General features: G+C 38.0%; 1 protein-coding gene across 9 annotated transcripts in view; it reads left to right on the top strand.

Moving 5' to 3' along the window:
* The first annotated feature begins 5479 nt into the window (after positions 1-5479).
* KDM4C (lysine demethylase 4C) overlaps positions 5480-24682 on the top strand; it is a 392424-nt gene continuing 373221 nt past the window's right edge. For all 9 annotated transcript variants that reach the window (XM_029919878.1, XM_029919877.1, XM_029919876.1 and 6 more), the window contains exons 1-3: positions 5480-5519; positions 16285-16445; positions 23873-24048. In XM_029919878.1, the coding sequence (XP_029775738.1) occupies positions 16302-16445; positions 23873-24048 (320 nt within the window). In that variant the 5' untranslated portion in view covers positions 5480-5519; positions 16285-16301. The remainder of the gene's footprint in view (positions 5520-16284; positions 16446-23872; positions 24049-24682) is intronic.

The raw sequence follows: 24682 nt of genomic DNA, 5'->3' as shown, positions 1-24682 counted from the left end.
GTCTAATTGGGTGTTCTCTCTTTTCTTTCTGAGGAGCCTGGCTAGAGGTTTATCAATTTTGTTTATTGTTTCAAAAAACCAACTCTTGGTTTCATCGATCTGTTTAACTATTTTTTTGGGATTCTATATTGTTTATTTCTACCCTGATCTTTATTATTTCTGTTCTTCTGGGTTTGGGGCGCTCTTGCTGCTCCCCTTCTAGTTCCAGTAGGTGCTCTGTTAGATTTTGAATTTCTGCTTTTTCTAGTTTTTTGAAATAGGCTTGGATTGCAATATACTTTCCTCTTAGGACTGCCTTTGCTGCATCCCAGAGAGTTTGGATTGTTGTATTTTCATTTTCATATGTTTCCATATATTTTTAAATTTTTTCTCTAATTGTTAATGGCCCATCTCAAACCCATCTCTTCACTGTGCCTTTTCCCACAGTGCCCATCTGTGGTCTTTTCTCTAGGAACTCTTAAAGCATTTATGTTTGTACTTTGAATTTGACTCAGAAGCATGTACTGCCTTATATTGTCAACTTTGCTAGGATTCCTTAGCCTTTTGGATTTTCAGTTTCTGACAAAGGGGAAGGAATTCCTGGTCAGTTGTCCAGTCTTTATTATTATTGTTGTTTTCCTTCTGAGTTTGGTCAAGCTAGGTCAATTATCCTGGGAGGAATTCTTTTTACTTTTGATTCTGTTCAGAGAGCTAGATGGAAGCATTTTAGGCACCCCAGACTCCCTCTCTACCTCCCTGTCCATTTATTTAATCCTCTACAGCAAAATCTCAACAATACCTATTCTTATCTTTTCAAAGCTATGTGACCTTGATTAAGTGTGTTATCTTTTTGATTGATATATTAATTGCAAACTGCTGCTTTGCCATTAAGTAATGCAAAGATTCTTCCTTGTACTTTGGCTTGGACATACCTTTTTTGGGATTCATGGGTAGAGTCTTAGGATGACTTTGTGGTCTCTTCTGTTATGTTTTTTGTAGTGAGTGTACCTCTTTCAGTAGTCATTGCCTTTTGAGGTGGCTTTCTTATCTTAACCTAAGTTGTTTTTTTCTTTCTTCTTTTTGCCTCTGGGTCCTTGAAGTTAAATAATTTTTATCAGGCAAGTTCTTTGACTAATCTTTGTATTTAGCTGTAGAAACAGAGCTGTCATTTGAAGGAATGAATGATTTAGGAGGGATAGGCAGCAAGGGCTGAAAATCTATGTGCTTTGGAGGAAAACGATGAGACTATCTTACATGTCACGCCTTGAAGTTACAGTGATTTGCAATTGGAAGCCATTTTTGCTGAGAGAAAGGTTCATTAAATGCTACATTTGGAAGATTTATCTATTTAAGTAGAGGCTGGGGGTATTGTAGAGTTAAAAGCTTAGAAATCAGGAAGGTATTGATTAAATAAGGACTTGAGCTTGAGTAAGTTACTTGATCTTTGTTAATGTAAAAAATTAGGTCTTTCCATCTCTCTATCCTTTGTTCCTTCCTCTCTTTCACGTCTAACATTGGGGCCATGAAGGTCTTAGGGATCCTGTGGTACTGTTCCCAGACTTCTGGATTGAAGAAAATAAGATGGATTGACATAGGCTTGCCAGTTTTTAGTTTTTTTTTTCTGGTCAGCTTTTAATTTTTTAAAATAAAAAGTATCAAAGAAAACTTACTGTCCAAGAAATATCAACAAAGTAGGAAGCATTCTCTAAGAATAAAAACTGGAACTTTTTGAAAAATTAGAATACTTTCATTCCTGTTTTTCAGAGGATTGGTTCACCAGTTTTAGGAACACTGAATTTGTTCAGTTTCCTAAATTTAAGGGTTACTAAGACTTAACATTAAAGAAGATGAAGTGCCTAGGTGAAGTCACTGTGTTATTGTTGGAGGCACAGTTCAGCTCACTTCTGTGGCTGTGATCTAATCCAGTGGCTCTCAGTTTTTGGGTTCATGTGTAATATATTTTTGAGAGTGATAGGAACTGTGGATCCTTACCTTGGATAAAAAACAATGGAAAAGAATAGCATGAGGACTGAAAAGAGTACTGGATTACAGATGAGGCCATGAAAAACTTAGGCAAGTTCATTTGAATAGACAGTTTTCCATAAAAATATAAATTCTGAAACAGATTTAAGAGGCAGTAGAAATATTATGCCAGATGGTAGCTATACTTATTGTGGTAAGCATTTCATAATGTATATATTATTGTTGAATCAGTATTTTGTACACCCGAAGTGAATATAATATTGGGTGTCAACTCTACTTAAATAAAACACACACACACACACACACACACACACACACACACACACATTAAAATAAAAAAAGAAGTAGCAGAAATATACCAGTTAAGAGAATTGATTCTTTAAAAAAGTTTTTTAATAAATTTTTTTAATGTTTGTTTATTTTTGAGACAGAGAGATAGAATATGAGCAAGGGAAGGGCAAAGAGAGAGGGATACATAGAATCCAAAGCAGACTCCAGGCTATGAGCTGTCAGCACAGAGCCCCGTGTAGGGCTCGAACTCACAAACTACGAGATCATGACCAGAGCTGAAGTTGGGTGCATAACCGACTGAGCCACCCAGGTGCCCTGAGAATTGATTCTGTCATTATATGTCTTACTGCAAAGAAAATACCAGGTTCAGGTGGTTTTGCAGGCTAGTTCTACAAAGTATTCAAATAATACTTAATTCTAACCCTCACAAAGTCAAAGTTTGTATCTTTCAGGAGCACTGCTGCCTTATTTTTTTTTTTTTCAGGCTAAAAAGTCTTAATGCCAGCAGTGTGAATAAGGAAAATTACAAGCTAGCCTCACTTAGGAACATAGGATGTGAAACCTTAAATATTAGTACAGATAACTGTAGTGTGATATATAATCAGGTCAGGTGCATTCTAATAATACAGGTTAGTTCCACTTAGAATCATATATTTTTTAAACAGTTTATTTGTTTTGAGAAAGAGAGCATGAGTGGAGGAGGGGTAGAGAGAGAAGGTAGAGAGTGACAGCAGTTTCTGTGCTGTCAGAATGGAGTCCAATGTGGAACTCGAAACCATTAACTGAAAGATCATGACCTGCGCTGAAGTTGGATGCTTAACTGACTGAGCCACCCAGGCGCCAGAACTTTAGAATCATATTTAATTGCAATAATAGATAAAAGAAGAAAACACATTGTAACAGGTAACAGAAAAAACATTTGATAAAATTTAACATCTATTTGTGACTTAAAAGAAAAGCCCAAACAGCGAAAACCTCCTAGAGAAAGGAATAGAGTAGAACTTTTCTAACTTCTTAAAGGGTTTTATACATGGTAAGTATTCTGAAGAGTAAAGGCTAGAAGTGTTCTCTGTATATTAAGACATTCCACTGTCACTACTTCTCTTTAGCACTATGGTGTCGTAGACAGGTCAGTAAATGAGAAAGAGAAATAAAAAGAATAAGTTTTATGAAGGAAATAACAAAAAAGCACTATTCTCAGATATAGACAAATTAGTAGAAATGAAATTATAACTAAGGTAGCTGGATATGAGATCAACTTAAAAATTAATGACATTTTATATGCCAACAACAAAAGGAAAAATTCTTCGGTTAAAAAATATACCCAAAATGAAGAATGTTCAATTCATTTCTTTATTTTTTTCAATATTTATTCATTTTTGAGAGACAGAGAGAGACATAGAGTGAGCAGGGTAGGGGCAGAGAGAGAGAGGGAGACACAGTCTGAAGCAGGCTTCAAACTCTGGGCTGTCTTGAACCAGGAAATCATGACCTGAACTGAAGTTGGATGCGTAACTGACTGAGTGATGCAGGCATCCTGAAAAATGTTCCATTTAAAACAAATACATGTTCTATTTAAATGTTAAAACACAGCAACTGAATGCTTAAAAAATTCAAGACAAAAAAAAAGGGAAAAGAATACTAAAGAAACGTGACAGCTACATGCATTTTCTACGGAATTCCCTTTTAGAGGGGAAAAAATGGTATCAAGTATCTTATTTGGTCACTTGACAACATTGAAACACAGAAATTGGATCCACGTATTATATCTATCTTAAACTTATTGGAGTTGAAAACTTTACTGTGTCTATGCAAGAGAAGACCCTTATTCTTAGAAGATGTACTCTAAAGTTTTTAGGGGTAAAGGACCATGGTGTATGCAACTTAGTCTCAAATGGTTCAGGAAAAAAATTGTGTGTGAGTGACATATTAATGGAAGGAGAGAGATGAGAACACAAGTTTATAAAGCAGCAAATAGATGAATCTGGGTGAAGTATATGCAGCCTTTTCCTTTTTTTTCTATTCCAGCAATTTTTCTATAAGTTTGAAGTTCTTTCTGAAGAAAAAGTTAAAAAAGAAGTATCAATAGCAGCAAGTATAAGAATAAACCCACAAAGCTTTGTGTTTTTCTTTAACTCACATTAGACTCCTTCATTGATTTAACTTTCTTCTAAAACATGAATGGAGGCTTGTCAGAATGGAAGAAATAAGGGAAGTAGCTATCGGTAGCCAAGTGGAAAGAATTTTGACAATTTTTGACCTCTCATTATTATAAGACACAGAATGGTTCTTTCCCCAGGTATTGTGTAGTTTTAATTTTCATTAAAGATATATATAATATAAAAAAGATACATTATTTTATTTCTACTTAAAACTTGTTCAATAATTTGCCTACCTTTTGTTGGAGGGCAAAGCCATCTCTTTGAGAAAAGGTTGGAGTCCTGCATTTCCTCTTTTGCATAAACCATACCCACAATACAGCATCTACCACTTTCAGTTTCTGTTTTTTCAAAGTAGAGAGTGAAACACTTGAAGTAATATGAGCTGGAATCCTAAATTTTACAAATCCTTCTACTCTCTAACCTTTTACTGTTGCAATTCCCATACTTCATATGACATCCCCCTTCCCTTTTTAGAAAATCGTCTCATCTTTACTGGATCATTCCAAAAGATTCTACTTCAATCTTATAGAAACAATAACGTTGTAGTCACACTTCATCTATTTACATAATATTTAATCGTGTCAGATAATTGCACAGGTGGCATAAACTGGATTGGAAATAAACACTTGATTGCTAAGCATACAATTCAACTAGTGATTAGACATAATAAACATGCTCAAGTCTCTGCTGTGTGGTGTTTTTCAGAGATAATATATAGTGTGTATCCTTTATCTGGTAAATCTGTTAAGTAGAAGGTTATTGAGAGCTTCTACTATAGTAGGCCACTAAGAGTAAGTAGCTTTAGGTGTCTGGCTAGTTTGTTTAATGACTCAGTAATTTGTACTCAATATTACAGAATGAATTTTGAGTCATTCTAGTTAATTTCATTAAGATATAACAAGGAACTGATTGTTAGGATTACTAGTAAAAGGCAAGCAGATATGAAGAAAACATTCATTTGATTTATATCTGGTACTTTTTCTTTTTCTTTTCTTTTTTTAAAGTAGGCTTCATGCCCAGTGTGGAACCCAATGTGGGGCTTGAACGCATGACCCTGAGATCAAGACCTGAGCTGAGATCAACAGTTGGACACCCCTACATCTGGTATTTGTATACCAAGTTTCTTTTCCATTCATCATTGTTATTATCTTATATTTGATGATTTTATCAGTAATGATTCAGTGACAGATTGCTACTGCCCTGGTTAACTTAAGCAGAAGAGGATTTGATACTGGAACTGTTGAAGTTTGGAGAGCGGGCACTGGGCTGGGTTCCCAGGGACCCATCCCCTGGATGTATCCCAGAACAGTGCTGCTGGAGGTACTGCCAAGGGAGCTGCCATTTCTGCCACAAAGAGAAACTGAAGAATCAGGGTCTGGGATCATAGCACCGTAGCTGAAATCTGGGGAGCAGAAGGTTGCTGTTGCATTTGTTTGTCCCATGAACCTGCCATCTTAATTGTCATCCAGAGATCAGTAATAGTGCCAGTAATAGTGCCAGGACTGTTCTTAAGAGCTAAATTACCTGTGCTAGTTCTGTTCCAGCAAGAAGAAAGCTTTGTGGTCTCCAATTTGTTGCACACTCTGTCCAGTTCTGAATTCAAGTCTCTTCATATTGCAAGACTTTAAAGCATATCTGGAATGCCTGTTGCAATGTAGAATTCAGTTCTTCAGGCTATCCAGTATCTTGCAGATGCAAACTCTTGGAGTGTTTACCCTGTGACTTCCATTATGCCTATGATGTCTGAGGCTTGGTTTCTTCCCTCTTTTTTTCTCCCTCAAATAAATCTCTTTCTGGGGCTGTGCATTCTCTCTATTCTACTTCTCTCTGCTAATGCTCTCCCTTTGGTCATTCTCTGTTTATGCAAAAGGAAGAACAGTGGCTGCCTCAGCCTTTCATGGCTTTGTCTGTTCCCCAGTTCTGAGTTCCTGGGGGAGTAATGGAGCTAGTACAGGTCAATTGCAGTATGCAGTATTGGCTGCCTGGGCTCACTGCTGTGAGTGGGAGAAATTCTTGAGGGGAGGGAGGGAGGGAAGATGGCTTCCATGGGCTGAGGAGTGGAGGGTTTTTCTGAATGGTCTCATTCACAGGGCTAACACATAATTGATTCTCATGAGTTTTGGTAGTTATGTTACATAAAGTCACTGATAATACTGAATTACTGAATTCTGATGGGAAATATAAGGTTAGATTTCTATGAGGCTTTGGTCACACGTTTTTGTCAACTGAGCTATATGTCACCTTGCTTTTTGTGTATTTCTGTTGTCTTTTTAAGTGTTTATTTATTTTTGAGAGAGGAGGGAGAACACGAGCTGGGGAAGGGCAGAGAGAGAGGGAGAGAATCCCAACCAGGCTTCTCACTGCCAGCGCAGAGCCTGAAGCAGGGCTTGAACCCACAAACTGTGAGATCATGACCTGAGTGGAAATCAGCTGAGCCACCCAGGCACCCCTGTATATTTCTGTTTTAAAGACACCTTATTTAATACATAAATGTTGATTCATTAACATTTAACTCATACCAGCAGCACTATAACTTATGCTTGTCATAGGGCATACTATTGCTTTCTTGCATGTAGGAACTTATTCTTGGGGGCTGTTTTAAGCATCTAAATCACCAGTAAGAAAAAAAATGCAAATACCACTGGCATTAAAGAGAGTGCAAAAATATATTTGTTTACAGTTTGAGGACTGAAACAAGAGGGAGCATTGCCTAGTTTGATCTCTGCTGAAGGGATGTGCATATTGGCTGATTCAAATATTTCAATACTGTGAATGTTTATGAATGACCATGCAGGTGCCACAAGTATTGGTTTGGGGGTTACAAATAAATTTTAACAAGTAGGTGAATTTGCAAATGCAGAAATCAGGAATAATGAGGGGTGACTGCATATATGGAGTGAGGGTGAAAAGAGTATTAAAAATGACGTTATTAGTTGGTGAAGAGTGTTGCCAGGAAAGGCTTCATCATGCAGTCTACGTGTGAGATAACCCTGGCCTGTGGTATTACTGCCACCCGTGTACATGTTTCCTCCAAGCTCTTTGAGGATTGGTCTGTTCAGTGCTGGCTGAAAAAGGCAAGCAGGATTATGGATGGATTGAATGAACTAGGATGAGACTATAGGATAGAGAAGCAGATTTTGGAGAAAATATTCATTTTTATCCCTATTAACATTTGGATTAAGTTTTGTCTCTGTTGAGTTTGAGAATCATCTCCAAATGGGTCTGCCTAGTAGGTATTTAGATTTGCTGGACTTGGATTCAAGGGATAGAGGTCCTTGTTGCATATTTCTGAGGCATTGGTAAGGACAGTTGGATGAAATTTCCCATAGTGTCTTTCTGTGACTGATGGAAAGGGAAGACAACCACAGTGGTATACCAGTAGTGAAAGATTTGGCTCTGGTGGAGTGCAGAGAGGAGTTCAGGTAGAGGGTGGAGTTAATCATGAGAGAGTGAACTTCTCCCCATCTGTAGAAGCTGTACTATGGGAGAACTTATCCAGTTTTAAAGGCTGCAGAGAGACTGGGAAGAGGACTAAAGACAGGATGTAGCCTATAGCAATTAGAAAGTCACTGGCAACTTTTTCCAGAGTGATTTCAATGCATTGCTGGATGGAGATGTCAGATTGCAGTGGGACTGATGATTGAATAGATGGAATGGACAACATGAATATAGGCCATTCTCTATTGGGGTTTGTCTGTGAGAGGTTGTAGAGAAAAGGCTGTAGCTGGGGTCTCTCTGGGGGGAAAATGGTATACAGAGAACCTTTAAAAATTATGTGGGAGAGATTTGAGCATGTGTATTGGCAGTGGGGAAGAAGGTAATAGAAGGGATTTAATTTAAATAGTTTGTTTTTTTAAGCCAACATCTGTGTCATTACAGTATAGCCTGACAATGTGCTAGATTCTTACATTCAACTTCTTACTGAGTCCCCATAACAATGCCAATAGGGAGGAGTGGTACTGATGGGGAAACGGAGGTCTAGCTTAAGTAACTTTCCAGAGGTCATGTGATCATTAAGTCGGGGAGACAGAAAGGAGGGATAAGAATCCAGTTCTGGGGTTGCCTGACTGGCTCAGTCTGTAGAGCATCTGACTCTCAATCTCAGGGTCATGAGTTGAAGCCCAACATTGGACATGGTACCGACTTAAAAGAAAGTCCAGTTCTGTCTGGCCTTGAGGTATGATCTTACCTTGACCTGGCTGCCTCTTAAGTGAAGTCACAAATTGAAATAAACATACAAGGTGATTTACTTCAACACCCGTGTAGTAGTAATTTTTAATAAAATGCCATTCTGTTTGGTTGAAATTCCCAGTGTGATGTCAATTTAGTTTAAGTGCCAGAAAGCCGAGTAACTGTCATTGGCTACAGTCTTCTTTTGTTTAGTCCAGTGCTTCAACCTAAGGGTTTGAGTACAGACAATTAATCAACATGGTTGTGGCAATTGTACTGTTAGAGATGAATGGAAAGTTTATTCCAAGGTAAAAAGATAATAGGATTTCTAACAATTAGAAACAATTGGGTTGTTGTATTGTGCAGGCTGTGACTGAATAGAATCTGTTTTCCCCCCAACCCTCATCTCCCATTTTCTAATAGTTGCCTATTTAGTAGAATCTGACTATTGATAAAGGAACTCTGCCATTCTGCCATTCAACTGTACAAGTACAAAATAATAGCTTAGGCAGTTTGAAAAAGTCTGAGTTTTGAATCTAAAAGGTTCAATGTTCTAATTTATGCCTTTTAAATGAGGACATTCTCAGGTTTATAAGAGTGTACATATGTATATACATACCTATAAAACATATTAAAGACCCTTTATTCTAGCTGTGTTACTGCTCTTTTATAATATTCTTTTCTTATTTTGAGTAAGCTCTATGCCCAGCGTGTTGCTTGAACTCATGATCCTGAGATCAAGGTTTGCATGGTCTACTGACTGAGCTAGCCAGACATCCATTGTGTTATTCTTTTTTTAATCTTATTTTTTTCTCTTTTGTTACATTATTCTACTGCTTTTCTGTGCAGATATCTGGTGGCCAGTTGTTGATGCATATAGATTTTATTCATATATGTAATGTTCTTTTTATTCCACAACAGTCTTACTTTTTGTTGGAATAGCCATATAAGTGAGGGTGTATTCTTCTCAGTGCATCCTATCAGGAGGCACATGATATCTAATTTTCTTAGTTGTGATTTAGTTTTGAAGTGATATGATATACTAACTCTCATTAGTTTTTGATAGTTTGCTTTCTTCCTGAACGTTTTCTAGTCACATCTTATACATTTCTTGTCCCAGATCTGGAATTAGACTTTTCTTCAAATATCCCTGGTTCTTTTTATTGAAATATAACATTTAGACACCATAATTTGTGTGCAGTAATTTTTGTTACTGTTTTGTCCTTGGTTACTATGTCTTTTTTAGTGGGCAGTAGTAGAAGATAAACATTTTAAGAGAAAAAAATCTTGAGTTCATATTGCTATTTCAAATTCTAATGAAAGATTAACTTTTTATGTAATCAAAGCTGTTATATTGATATCTCTTGATCCTGAGACCAAGACCAGAGCTGAGATCAAGAGTCAGACACTTAACCACTGAGCCACCTAGGTACCCCTATAATGAAAATCTTGAGTCCTAATGACATTAACATTATTACTTACTTGCTGTATCTTATAGTATATCTGTAAAAGTTAAAAAAGACCCAACACTAATATTATTACTAACAATCTGGCAAAGAAATATAATTTATATATATTAAAAAAAATCATCCTATATCCTAAAACATATCCCGTTAGAATCTGCAGCCTAAATATTGTGATTCGAAGTTATTTAAGCAATTCTTTTCCTTGTTTGCCTATGTTAAGGACTTATTATATAGTTAATTTGTTTTTCAGGTTTTAGGCCTGGATTGTTTTTCTTTTTAATTTTGTAGATCACTGAGTTAAAACTACATAAAGGGCTATACTCACAAAAGTTTTGCTTCCTTACCTGTCTCTTCTTTTCCCTATAGGTAACCATTTTTATGGGTCTGATCTTGCTTCCTAATCAAAAAGTAGAGTATTATAAACTCTGTTCTGCACATTGCTTTTTTAATTTAACAGTGTAATTTGGAAATCACCCCAGATTTGTACTTAGAGATCTTTCTCATTCTTTTTATGTTGCTTGTACTCTATTGTTGGAAGTACCACACTGATTCGACCACACCCCTATTGGTGGGCACTTACAGAAGTGTAAGAGATAAAGGAAGGAAAACCAAGAAATGATTTATGTAATTAATCTCTGACTCAGTGCATTTGAAAAACTGATGCAAGACTGAAGTGGACCTATAAATTAGATATTATATATTATAAGATTTAGCACTGGGAAGAAGTTTGGGGTTTGCAACTAGAATCAATTACACTGTGAGCATTTCATGAAAGGAAAATTGCTTCTCCTGACCCACTGAAGTCTAGACTTGGCTGTAGTCTGACCCAAGAAAGGAATGTTATGTGGGGTGGGGCCAAGAGTGCATACTTGGTAATTTTGCTGGTTACCAGGAGATGACATCCTGAGTGCTCCAGTATCTGTTAATTTTGTCAGATCTTTGGTGAACAAGAGAAGGAGAAGCCCAGCTCAGTTCACCCAGGAGGATGAATTCTGCCTGTTCCCATCTACCAAGGGTATAAGAGTGGTGTGGTCAGAATTGTGAGTTGGCCAGTATAGATTGTTGGAAAGAATCTACATGTTTACTTGGATCTCTTCTCTTCAGGAACCTTCTCCTGGGACGCATCCTAGATTCTGTGCAATAAAAGAAACTTTTATACAGATTCATTTTTTGCTTTGACTCTTCTGTCCCAGAACTATCTCCCTGAGTCCAGCTTTCCATTCTTACTTCTGGTCTCTGTAGGCTGGTAGAGCAAGGTGGACTGTTGGTTTGAACAGGACCAAGAAGATTAAAGAAGAGCTGCCTAGGCCTCTGGGAGAAGATTGAGGTCTGGCTTAGGCAAAAAACGATTAGCATTTTCAGGGTGATGTGCCACTTTTCTACCCAACTGAGAAGGATGAAGGAGTCAGATGGAAGGTCAGAGTATTCCAGCTTTACTATTGGTGAAGCTGGGGTTGGAGAATGTGGTAGTCTACTATGTTCCCATCTGTCTGATCCCTCATGCCCATGTTAGTTTGCTAGGGCTGCCATAACAAATTACCACACACTTGGATGGCTTAAAAGAAATTTATTCTCTCACAGTTCTACAGGCTGGAAGGCCAATATCAAAGTGTCAGTAGGGGCCATGCTTTCTCTAAAGGATCTGGGGAAGAATGTGTTCTGTGCCTTTGCCTTAACTTCTTGTATTTGCTGGCATATCTTGGTTTGCAGCAGCATGACTCCAGTCTGTCTACCTCCTCACATGGTATTCTTCCTTCTTTGACCCTGCTTTTAAGGATACCAATCATACTGGGATAGGGTCCACCCTCATCAAGCATGACCTCATCTTTTTTTTTTTTTTTAATGTTTATTTATTTTTTGAGAGGGAGAGAGACAGAGGTGAGCAGGGGAGAGGCAGAGAGAGAGGGAAACACAGAATTCGAAGCAGGCCCCAGGCTCTGAGCTGTCAGTACAGAGCCTGATGCAGGGCTCAAACCCATGAACCATGAGATCATGACCGGAGTGAAGTTAGATGCTTAACCAACTGAGCCACCCAGGCACCCCAAGCATGACCTCATCTTAACTTGATTATATCTGCAAAACCCTTGTTTTCAAATAAAGTCACCTTCACAAGTATTAGGGGTTAGGTTTTAACACATCTTTTGGGGTGACTCAGTTCAGCTCAGATCAATGCCTGACTGAGGCACTCTGCAAGTAGAAGCTTACATGGCTCTCTGTGAGACCAAACTGGGTGAGCTTCAGTGTTGCAATAGAAACACCAGATTTCCAGGGTGCCTGAGTAGCTGAACTGATTAAGCATCTGACCTTTTTTTTTTTTTTAATGCTTATTTATTTTTGAGAGAAAGAGAGAGAGAGAGCATAAGCAGGGGAGGAATAGGGAGAGAGGGAGACACAGAATCTGTGAGAGGGAGACACGAACTGTGAGATCATGACCTGGTCTGAAGTCAGATGCTTAACCAACTGAGCCACCTAGGTGCCCCATAAGCATCTGATTCTTGATTTTAGCTCAGGTCATGATCTCAGGGTCATGAGATCGAGCCCTGTGTCAGGCTCCTTGCTCAGCTTGGGGTTCTCTCTCTCCCTCTCTCTCTACCCCTCCCCAGCTTATGTACTCACGATCTTTCTCTCTCTCAAAATAAAGAAATAAACATTTTTAAAAAAAGAGAAATGCGAGATTTCCAGCTGCCTCTGATGGACTTGACAGTTGGGAACTGAAGTAGAGTAGGATAGTCATACCTGTTCCTTCTGGACCTTGACTGCTCAGTTTCTTTTAATATCTCACTGTAGGGAGGGAGGAGTGAGGATTGGAAAGGATGCCTCCAGTGTTCTGGCAAGTGCATGTGAGGAATCGTGGGGGAGTGTTCTCTTCTGACATTGGCACAGCTGGTAATCATGCCTTGGTTCATTTTCTTTTTAACTTAATAAATTACCTGCTTAAATGGTGAGTGCTTATCTCTCGGGGTTGCACTTTATTGTAGATCCTTAAGTGTTCCCTTCAGTTCCCTGCAGTTAGGTATGCATTGTCTAAGAAAATAATACCCATAAGATGAGAACCATCCATTTTTATGGTTTTCATAGAAGTTGCTTAAATAAGAGAACGCACGTTGGAAATACAGATGCACACAGGAAAGCAATATAGGATATAGATTTACATTTAGCAGGAAGGTGTCATCCCCAGTTTCTTTTTTTTATTGCCAAATAAAGATACATGATTAAAATAAGAAGAATAGATGTTTTTCCTTCATGATAAGGTAAAACTTTTCAGAAAAGAAGCTTGTGAGAGTTATAGAAGTATGAATTAGTGTTAGACGTTTCTTAATAAAAAAGATCTTTAGCTCATTAAGAAAAAATTCTTAGGGTATTTACTGGAAATAATGGCTTCAGTTTCTTGTCAGAACCATTGTTCTGTATTTTAGGCCAAAAGTCTTGACTTGTATATTTCTCTCATGTCTATCAGGAAATTCAGTTCCAAATATATTTGCAATCTGACCACTTCTCACTACCCTCCACTGGTCAAAGTCACCATTTTATTTTGCCTGGATTGGTGTAAATTGCCTCTGTGCTCTTCATCTTGTCTTTGCTTGATACAGCAGCCAGAATGATGAGCCTGCTCTCTGCTCTGCTTAAAATCCTCCGGGAGAGTTACCTTAGAAAGTCATGTCATCTGGAATGGAAATGCATGTAGCAAGAATGGAAATGTACAAGAAGGGGAAGAGCCCCAGATTACTTCCCCCAAACTCCTCCCCATCTCCCCTGTCACCATTCTCTCTCTTATGAGTTCTAGCCACACTCACGTCCTTGCTATTCCTTCAAGAGCCCAAGAGGCTCCTTGCTGTAGCTTAGTTCAAAATGCCTTTCTTCCAGATATCTGCATGATTTATTCCCTCTCTTGGGCATCCGAAATGTTTTTCCTCACCTACCCTGTATAAAATAGCTACTCACTGGTTTCTTCTTCAGAGGGCTTATGATTTATTTCTTGTCTATTTCACTCCACTCCTGTTAGGGTTTCTCTGCATTCTTTCCTGAATGCCTACTCAGCAGTTAGGTATTCAGTAACTGTTCATTGAGTGACTGGCTGGATTTCTCATCTCTTCCCTAATGGCTTTTTCCTCTGTTAGAGAGCTACACAGGCCACCTGTGTTCTCTGGCCAGGGGAAAAGTAAGGCTGCTTTCCAGGTCCCAGATGTTTCTACAAAGGCTTCTTCCCTTTTTTTCACTGCTCAGATTTTTGTGTTCTATTATTCTTTACCAGTCAAGCAAATGAGTTTGTTTTCTAAGTAACTTTACTGTGTTTGAGATCAATGCTTTCCTCTTTCCTGCATTTGGTATCATTTTATATATGTACTTTAACATTTTGTCATTTATTTTTTCATTCAGTTGGCAATAGTTATTATAGCAGATGTTACACACCAGGCTGGATCTCAGAAGTTAGGGCTTAAAGAGACGAGAGCCTGCTTTTCCTTTGAGGAGCTTGAAGTTTCAGTGTATGATCAGAAGTGTCAACCATTGGGACAGGCAACTGTTATAAGGAATGCAGAGAGGGAGGTCAAAACACACAGGATGGTTTACTTATGCTTACTTGAGATGGGTTGAGAATCTTGCCAGGTGAGGAGGTAGGTGAAGGCTACTCTCAGGGGAGGGAATGGTTTGGGCAAAGGCATGGAGAGCTCTGCTTGTTGAGAGAAGCACAAACTGGTGCAAATTGTTGGAGCTTAAAGTATAATGCAGGCTGTGGTGAGTGACCAGGCCCTGATAGTTATGTAAAGGCTTAATCTAGACGCTTCTAAAGGATTATGTGTATCCTGTATCGAGGTTAGACTTCCATCCTGCAGCCCATGGATTTGGGCGTGTGTATCTGTACAGGTGTGAAGGGAGGTGGGCAGAGAGGTGGCCTGAAGGTGTTTTCATTTGTATGCCATGTCTCTGAGGCAAGGAAAATATTTCCTGTCATGTATTAATATATGTATATCCATGCAGATTATTTTCTCCTTTATATTAAGTTCCTAGTGGGTGGCAGGGTTTGATTTTGAATCTCCTCACATGTACTTTGTGAGATAGATGCTTATTTAAACATTTAATGAATGATGATCACATCTTTATCTGTAGCCCTGATCTGTTTTAACATCTTATTATCCCATAGCATGTTTTCCTCTTTATCTATTTCATCCCTTCCCAATTTTTCTTTTTGTCAGGCAAATTAAATTTATTTACTTATTTTTTTAAAGGAAAGCTTTGTACTGAGAGTATTTGGGTTTGGATTGTCAGATACCAGGCACTATTACTGTATCTGGAGGTGGGATGGGGCAGGCAGGCCAGTGCTTCTTACCCAGTTTTGCATTCCATGTGTATTAAGTGATTAATAAATGTTGAGGGAATCATCTTGACTATTGTCAGCATGATTAAGTTCATATTTTTATAGCACAGCCTACTACCTACTTTTTTACTTTGATATCCTGTAATCTTTTCTAAGCTCCTGACAAACTACACTCTTTCTGTCCTTGCAGTACTTTCAGGTATTTCACTGCTTGGAATGCTTTCTCTCATTTGGCAAACATTACACCTTCCGATAAGTCTTAACTATGTTCCTTTCTGGGAAAGTCATTTCTGAGTAATTTAGGTGGAATTAGTTACTCCTGCCTGTGTACAGTTTTGTGTTGAAGTTTGTTCTGCCTCTAAACAGTCAGCTTGGATGATGAAGACAAGCCTAATCTGTTTCTCTGTCTCCAGTCTGGTGCTTGGTAGTTTTGCTCAATGGGTAATTTGGAAATTATTCTAGGAAAGATATTATGACAAGTGGAAACACACCTAAAGTCAGGTCTGTGTTGGAGATGTTGAACATTGTCCATATACTACTTAACCTAGCCTAGGCCTTTATGCAGGTGCATGTATGACAGAATGTTTTAGAACCAGTACATAGGAACAACACCTTTTGTAAAATTGTGAAGTTAGAAAATTCATTCTTACTAGGAAGGATTTTGAGGAGGTCAGTAATACAATCAGGTCAGCGATTGAATCACAGAAATAGGGACTTGGGAGGAGGAAGACGAGAGGCAGATTTCCCCCCAGGAGCCCAGGGAGAGATGAGGAAATCTCTTTAATGGTGTGGTAGAGGGAATGGCAAATGCAGGAGAAGAGTTCCTCCTGGGGATGCTTATATGCTCTTTGGGAGAAATGACTGCCAATCTTAAGCACACAATAGATCAGTGCTGATGACTGCATCATCTCCTCTGCAGAGACTGCCCTAGCCATCATGGAGGTGGCTGAGGTAGAGAGTCCTCTGAACCCCAGCTGTAAGATCATGACCTTCAGACCCTCCATGGAGGAGTTCCGGGAGTTCAACAAATACCTCGCGTACATGGAGTCTAAAGGAGCTCATCGAGCGGGTCTTGCAAAGGTGATTATCCTCTGATCCTTTAAACCCAAAACAATCACTTGGCCTTTCATTTATGCTCTTAGTCTTCATGATATGGGAGATTATTTATTCCAAAGGAAGATATTTGCAAAATTTTTTCTTGTTAATCCATATAGGGCCTTTGATTTCCTTACAGGATAATTATCTTGTTTTTCTTTTAATTATTTAGGCTAGGTTGTATTCTAGGGATTTTTTTTTTTTAATTTAAACAAGAGTGGCTCCTAGAAACCAAAGACATCCATGTGTGGGGCTCCAGAGGTGTGAGAACTGTTTCTTCAACCCTAGGTGACCACTAATCTGTTTTCTTTCTCTATAGATTTGCCTGTTTTCTTTTCAGTTACTTGCTTAGCAAGTGTGGAGAGTACCTGCTACGTACCAGGGCCAATGCTGGATGCTGGGGGGTGTGATGGGATAGAACAGACTACGTTTCTGTCCCCCTTGAGCTTATATTGTAGTGGTAGCCTCTTGGGGGTGGCGAAATAAGGACATTTAAGCAGAGATGCAAAAGATATAAAGAAACCAAGATATGGGGACACAAAGAATAGCAAGTCCAGAGACCTGGAGACTGACCTGAGCTTCAAGTGGTTTGTGGAATTGGGGCTCAGTGGGCAGTGGAAGAGATTGGTGAGTAAAGTGGGGGCCCTTGAGTGAACCAGATCATACTGGGCTTGTCTGGCCTTAGTAAGGATTGGGGGTTTATTCTAAGTGCAATGGGAAGCATTGGTGGGCCTAAAGCAGAAGACATGGTGGCCATTTGTATGTTTGTTGTTTTTGTGTCATTATTTTGAAAATGTCACAGTGGCTTCTGCATGAAGAATTGGTGGGGGGACAGAGTGGAAACAGGGAAATCAGGGGTAGTTGTGATATGCTGAGGGCCACAGAAGGCACTGAGGATTGCATTGCACATTTGTACCCATAGACACAAAGTTAGAACTTTTTTTTGTTTAAAATTTTTTTTCTAATGCTTATTTATTTTTGAGAGAGCCAGAGACAGAGCTTGAGAAGGGTGGGGGCAGAGAGAAATGGAGTCACAGAATCTGAAGCAGGCTGCAAGCTCTGAGCTGCCAGCACAGAGCCCAACATGGGGTTTGAACTCATGAGCTGCAGGATCATGACCTGAGCTTAAGCAGACACTCAACTGGCTGAGCACCCCAAAGTTAGAACTTGAAAGAAAGATTGTCTATGTAAATTCATCCTTGGATCTCAACCTGAGATGGATTGTCTGTTATTTCTATAATGGAAATATATTTCAGTTAATAAACATCCCTCATAAGAGGCTTGAGGGTGAGGGAGGGAAAATTTTACCTCAGAAGAGTATGTTTTTTTGCACTTACTTCATTTTCTTATTCTAAATGTTAAGCTTGTAATCTGGGTTTCTGTAGTTTTGTCAGCATCACCTCACATAAGTTCCTGAGCTTTGCCAGAGCCTGCTGACTGTGGCTCTGTGATGGGTGCTCTTGGAGTCCTCAACTCTGAGGGGAGGTCCTCCAGTAGCATTCGGAGCAGATATCAGAGGAGAAAACTTCCAGAGTGGCAGGGGTTGGTATTCAGGTCCTCCTGCATCTGGATGCTTCTGGCTTGTGCTGTTATCTATCCCCTGAGGTCTCTCAGTTTGTTATGTATGGTTTAAGCCCCTCCTAGAAAAGGTTTAAAATTTGGGGATATTAAGTAGAGTGAAAGTTTATTAGAGGTGGGTGAGAGATTGAAAAGGAAGATAAAGAGAAAACAGAAAAGTAAAGAGGTTTATAATGAATTTCTCAGATGAGGAATCCTTAACCTATTTATTGAGTTAGCTCTTAAAGAACCCCTTTATGGAATCTCAACACTTTGGATTATCTTTAAAGAGAAAAATAATTCTTGAGTTGAGGAGAATATCATTTCAGAATCATTTGCCACATATAATTTTGATCATAAACTAGCAGTGGGTTAGCAAGGATTTAGGCTTTATGTGGGTGGAAGGAGGTTGGGGAGTGACTGGTTGTCCCCTTCTCTGGGCTTTGAATGTAGCCCTTTGTCCTGTTTTTCTCCCCTTTTCTTTCTTGAAAACAGATCTGTGTTCCACTGAGATTAGTGAGTGTCTTGTGGTAGGGTGGCACGTTCAGTAACATTAGGAGGGAAGTAACACACATACACACCCTCACAAGGGAGTTGCAGGCTCACAGGGTACACCAATGCTGCTTTTGGCATTATGAACCGCAGTTAGTTCTCTGAATGTTGAACAAAACACACCTGAGTCTAGATAGACTTTTCTTTTTTGAGGGAGAGAGAATCTGAGAAGGGGCAGAGAGAGAGAGAGAGAGAGAGAGAGAGAGAAAAGCAGGGCTCCAGCTCACCTGGTGTGGGACTTGAACTGACAAACTGTGATATTATGACCTGAGCTGAAGTCAGATGCTTAACTACAGAGTCACCTAGGTACCCCTAGACATTTTTTTTTATTAGTGAGACTTAATGACAAAGCTGGAGAGATGCATTTATTCAATCTTGTGATAATTTTCTTATACTAGAAATACAATGAACCTTTTTTTTTATTTTTTTGTGTTTTTTTTTTTTTGCCATTTGTGTTATTTTTTACATCAAGTCACATAAAGTCAGTTTCATCTACTTGCCTTTTTTTCCCTGGAAGTTGCAGCAATAACAAATGTGTCAAACTGCAAAATTATAAAAATCAAAACTGTATTAATGCTGCTAGTTTGCTTTGAGTTCAAGTCCTGCAGACAGAGCCACCCATGAGATTGTTTGTTAATGCACAATTTATTTGTTTATTTATTTAAAAATTTTTAATGTGTTTTATTTATTTTTAAGAGAGAGAGAGAGAGAGCGCGAGCGAGCGAGCGAGCAGGAGAGAGTCAGAGAGAGAGGGAGACACAGAATCTGAAGACAGGCTCCAGGCTCTGAGCTAGCTGTCAGCACAGAGCCCAATGTGGGGCTCAAACCCACTAACTGTGAGATCATGACCTGAGCTGAAGTTGGATGCTTAACTGACTGAGCCACCCAGGTGCCCCGTTAATGCACAATTTAATGAATTGGTTTTAAAATATGATTTGGAGAAAATGGTTGTGTAATTCTAATAGCAGTGACTTTGGCCTTAGATTTTTCTTTAATCAACATTTTAAAATTTATACTTTAGAGTTAACTTTTATTTCCATAGTGAGAGATTTGACACCCTGACTTTCTATATAAAAGGTGGTGCTCAAGTTGGAAAGTGAGGAATGCCAGTCTCCTTAAATGTAAAACTTACACTGTTTTTGTGGAGAAAGATTATGATGAACCTTTATTACATATGAAGTGGGTAAAGTTATTCCACAACAGTGTTCTGGACATAGACTATCCTGGGATATAGGTTATATACATTACACAGTTTTGTGTCCTCGAGGTGTGAAGAAAGATTGTAAGATGCACTGTTTTTCCACTTCGTGCTTCTTCTTCAATAGGAAATGGTGATGACAGTAACTTACTTCAAGGTAAGTAGTACAAGTACAGATCTCAGTCAGAAAATTTCTATTGGGTATAGAGTCCAGCTGGGTTTGGGGAAGTGTTGAAATAAAATAAAATGTATGTTTTCATTTTGATAGAATAATGAAGAAGGTAAACTTTCAGAGGAATAGGTTTTTTCCTTCAGACTGATTGAAGGTAAAAGCTTAACTTTTGAATCTTTTAAAATCCTAAGTATGTTGTGCTTCCATTTCCTATGTAAGAAAATCTGATGCAGTGAGACTTAAAATTATAGTCCAAAAATAAGATTTTTGTTATAGGCCTGAACTTATAACTTTTTAAAGTTCTGTCTGAACACTTTGATCAAAAGTAAATGTGAACACATACATGAAATATTTACAAAGATAATGTTTAAGGTATTCATTGCTTCTCTAAATTTAGATTTTGCCACAAAAATTTTTTTCTGTAAGACAGGAAAATATTAAGCTCTAAATATAATATTGATTTTAATTTTAGATATATTTATTTCTAAACAGGAGCCTGAATTAATGCATGTTTTATATTTTTGAATTACTTGCACTTAGTTCTGATGAAGAAAAAGTTTTCATTTATAACCCTTTCAGTATGTTATGAAGGCAATTTAGTGTGTTTATCCATATCCATTTGGTATGATTATTCATATTCTTTTAAAGTATTGAGTATGGGGTGCCTGGGTGGCTCAGTCAGTTAAGCATCCGACTCGATTTTGGTTCAGGTCATGATCTCAGGGTTCATGAGTTAGAGCCCTGCATTGGTTCTGTGCTGACAGTGTGGCTCCTGCTTAGAATTCTCTCTTTCTCCTTCTCTCCCTGCCCCTCCTCTGCTGTGTCTCTCTCTCTCAAAAAGAAATAAACTTAAAAAAATAAGTGAGAATAGAGAGAATCTTATTATATGCTATTGAAAACATGGACTCAACAGGTACCTGGGTGGCTCAGTTGGTTGTGTCTGACTTCAGCTCTGGTCATGATCTCATGCATGGTTCATGAGTTTAAGCCTGTGTCAGGTTCTGTGCTGATAGCTCAGAGTCTGGAGCCTGCCTTAGATTCTGTGCCCCTCCCCTGCTCGCACTCTGTCTCTCTCTCTCTCAAAAATTAATAAACATTAAAAAAACATATACTCAATACTTTATTTTTTAATGTTTATTTCTTTTTTGAGAGAGAGCGTGCTTGCATGTGTGTGCGTGCAAGGGAAGGGCACAGAAAATCCCAAGCAGGCTCTGCACTATCAGTGCTGAGCCCAACACAGGGCTCAAACTCATGAACCGTGAGATTATGACCTGAGCTGAAACCAAGAGTCAGATGCTTAACCCACTGAACTCACCCAGGCATCCCTCTATTCTCACTTTAAACTAACATACCTTGGATGAAGAAAAATGTGAAATATCTCCATGTGACTGATGAAAATAACTTTAGATTTGGCAGCGCACTGTTGATTTTTTTTTTTTGTAATAAATACTGTCACTTATCAGCTGTGTAACATTGGATAAGTCACTCATTCTTCTGACCCTGTTTTCTTATTTCATGAAGCTTGATCTAGAGCCTTCACAAAAGCTAGTTGCAGAACTCTATAGATCTGAATATGAAAAATAAAACCTTAAAAAGCTTATAAAATAGAATGTCTTCATGCTCCAGAATAGGAAAAAAAATATTTTTTAAACCAAAGGTCAAAGTTACCCATAAAGACAAAAATGAACAAATTGGATTTTGTTAAGATTAAGAACTTCATGTTTATCAAAAGATACTCTTAAGGTTGGAGAGCAAGTTATAGGGTAATAGAAGACATTTGATATATATACACATATACATATATGGATATTTGCAAATGTATACATATACACATCCAAGAAAAACAAGGGTATATAAAGAATCCTTATATGAAAAAGACCAACAGTGCAGTAGTAAAATGGGTAAGACTTGAATAAGCACTTTACAAAAGGGGATATTCATAGGGAATATTTGAAAATATTTCTTTAATAGTTAGAAAAATGCAAATAAAGTCCACACTTGGCTACCATTACACAACTTATGAGAAAAACTAAAATTTAAAGGATCAACAATATAAAGTAATGATAAAGATGTGAAGCAATAGGAACTCTATACACTGCTGATGGATGTGTGAACTGGTTCAATCACTTTGACAAACATTTGGTAATAACTGTTAAATTTGATCTATACATATCTTGTGTCCCAATAATTTCACTGTGTATATGTGTTTATTTTAGAGAACTGTGTGTTCATATGCAGCAGAAGATGCAAGCAATAATATCAGTAGCAGTGTTCTTGCAAAAGCTAATAAACAGAAAAGAACAAGTGACCACTAAATGGTTACCCATTTATGGATAAATATTTGTATGAAAGAATACTGAGTAGGAGTGAAAATCAATGAACTTCAGCTATGTAGTCTATCATATGTGTGTTTTTTAAAAATACAGTTTATTTATTTTTAGAGAGAGTGAGAGAGCTTTTGCATGAGCAGGGGGGAGCAGATAGAGAGGAGAGAGCAGGAGAGAGAGAATCCCAAGCAGGCTCCATGCTGACTGTGCAGAGGCAGATGCGGGGCTCTAACTCATGAATTGTAATATCATAGGCCCTCATATTTGACTCCTTACAAAAATATTGCGTGAAATAGAAAAGATAAACCTCAAGATATGTATATATGGATGATTATAGTTCTATACATTTAAAAAAAAGTCAGTGCTGGGATGCATACCCAGGCATAAAACTATAAGCTCGAGCAAAGAAATGAATATCATAAATGCAATGATACTGGTTACCTATCGAGCAAGAGAGATGTGTTTGATGGGCAGTTGGAGGTACTCTGGTGTTTGCTTTATAATAGTTCACAGTTATTTATGATTGTGCATTTTATTAATGTGTGTTATCTATGTATTGCAATTAATTTTTTAAAGTTTATCTTAAAAATTAAAACAATTTCTAAAGGTGGATAAATTCCAGTAATGAATCATGACTTTATAACTTTGTCCATTCTAATGTTTAATTACATGAACATATTTTTTTGGTCTTTCTGTTTACTGATCTTTTCATTGTTTTTAAAAAATTTTTTTAAAAGACAATATTTTTAAGAATTATTTATTTATTTTAGAGAAAGAGAGAGAGCAAGTGAGAGTGCAAGTGGGAGAAGGGGCAGAAGGGGAGAGAGAGAGAATTTTAAGCAGGTTCCTTGCTCAGTATGGAGCCTGACACAAGGCTTAATCCCATAACCCTGGAATCACGACCTGAGCTGAAGTCAAGACTTGGAAGCTCAACCAACTGAGCCTCCCAGGTGCCCCTGATCTTTTCATTGTTAATAACTGTTTAAAGTTTGTTGGAAAAGAGTGGTGTGCTGAATAACCTTATACAGGAACATAGAAGTTGATATCTCATAGAGTTGCATATCTCTTTCTAACTTTGTGTTCACTTATGTCATAATGGTAAGCTCAAATTAGCCATGGTGGGAGTAGTTACATCATGGAAATAGGCAATAGCAACAAATCAGTGTTTTCTCTACTTTCCTGGAAAGCTGATTGTTAAACATTTACTAGCACACCAACCACTATGCTATTTTCTGTATTGTATGAGAGGTATTTAAAAGGAATTATCATATTAATATAGGCATTATTTGAACTTCAGCAAGTTATTTTGCTTCTGTGTGTCTCTTGATTTTACCTTTAAAATTGAGGTTAGTAATATCAACTAAAAATTAAGTTGGTAAAAGTACAGTATTTGATATAAAAGTACTGTTTGGTATAGTGATCAATAAATTTTGCTGTTTTTAAAGAATCATATCAATAAGGTGAATATTCAAGAGAATGCAAGTATTTCCCTTAATCTGAATCCTCACTATTCCTTTACACACTTGTTATAGAAATGCTGAGACATTCTTTGTATTCCCTTGGAATATTTCCCAGATAATATTTTATTTTATTATTTTCTTTTTAGGTGATTCCTCCTCGGGAATGGAAGCCAAGGCAGTGCTATGATGACATCGATAATTTGCTTATTCCAGCACCAATTCAGCAGATGGTCACAGGACAGTCAGGACTGTTCACTCAATACAACATCCAGAAAAAAGCCATGACAGTGAAGGAGTTCAGGCAGCTGGCAAACAGTGGCAAGTGAGTGCATGCAGTTTGCTATTTTTATTTTTTTTCAAAGATATGCATGAACATGGTAGGAAACCAAGTGGACAGAGGAGCTTGTGATGAAGAACAGTGGTTTTTTGCATATCTTCCTTCAGTTTACATTTAACTCTACCTCATTTCTGTTCTTCAGTTGGTTGCCTGCTTACATTTAGTTTACCCCTAAGGAAGTTGTTTCTCATTTTATCATCTTATTCATAATATCTGCAAATGGTTTTTTTCTATCTTTTAGTTGCCATGAATTTTTTATTCTACACATGATTCATGCTCGTTAGGCAGATTTTCTTCTTTGTGTCAGAGTGTTTAATCTTTTTTTTTTTTTTTTTTTTTTTTTTTGCGGCTCTGGGGGGTAAACTTTTATTTCTTTCTTGGTTGACAGGACTTTTCACACCCATGCTCCTCCCAGTACATTTTATCCTGTCCACACAGTGGCAGTATATCCCCAAAGGTACCATGGCCATGTGGTTGGGAGTCACTTCACATTCCAGGCTGGAGGAGTGGGGGACTTGGGGATACTCTCCACTCCCAACAAACTTTTACCAGCCAGAGGCTATGACATCTCCAGCCCCCAATTCTGTATCCTGGTGGGAGGTGGCAATGCTTACTTAGC

The sequence above is a fragment of the Suricata suricatta genome, chromosome 13 (genome assembly GCF_006229205.1).
Source record: "Suricata suricatta isolate VVHF042 chromosome 13, meerkat_22Aug2017_6uvM2_HiC, whole genome shotgun sequence".
In the NCBI taxonomy this organism is placed as follows: domain Eukaryota; kingdom Metazoa; phylum Chordata; class Mammalia; order Carnivora; family Herpestidae; genus Suricata; species Suricata suricatta.
Note: the sequence above shows the minus strand (reverse complement) of the source record. Positions and strands in the feature narration are given on the sequence as shown.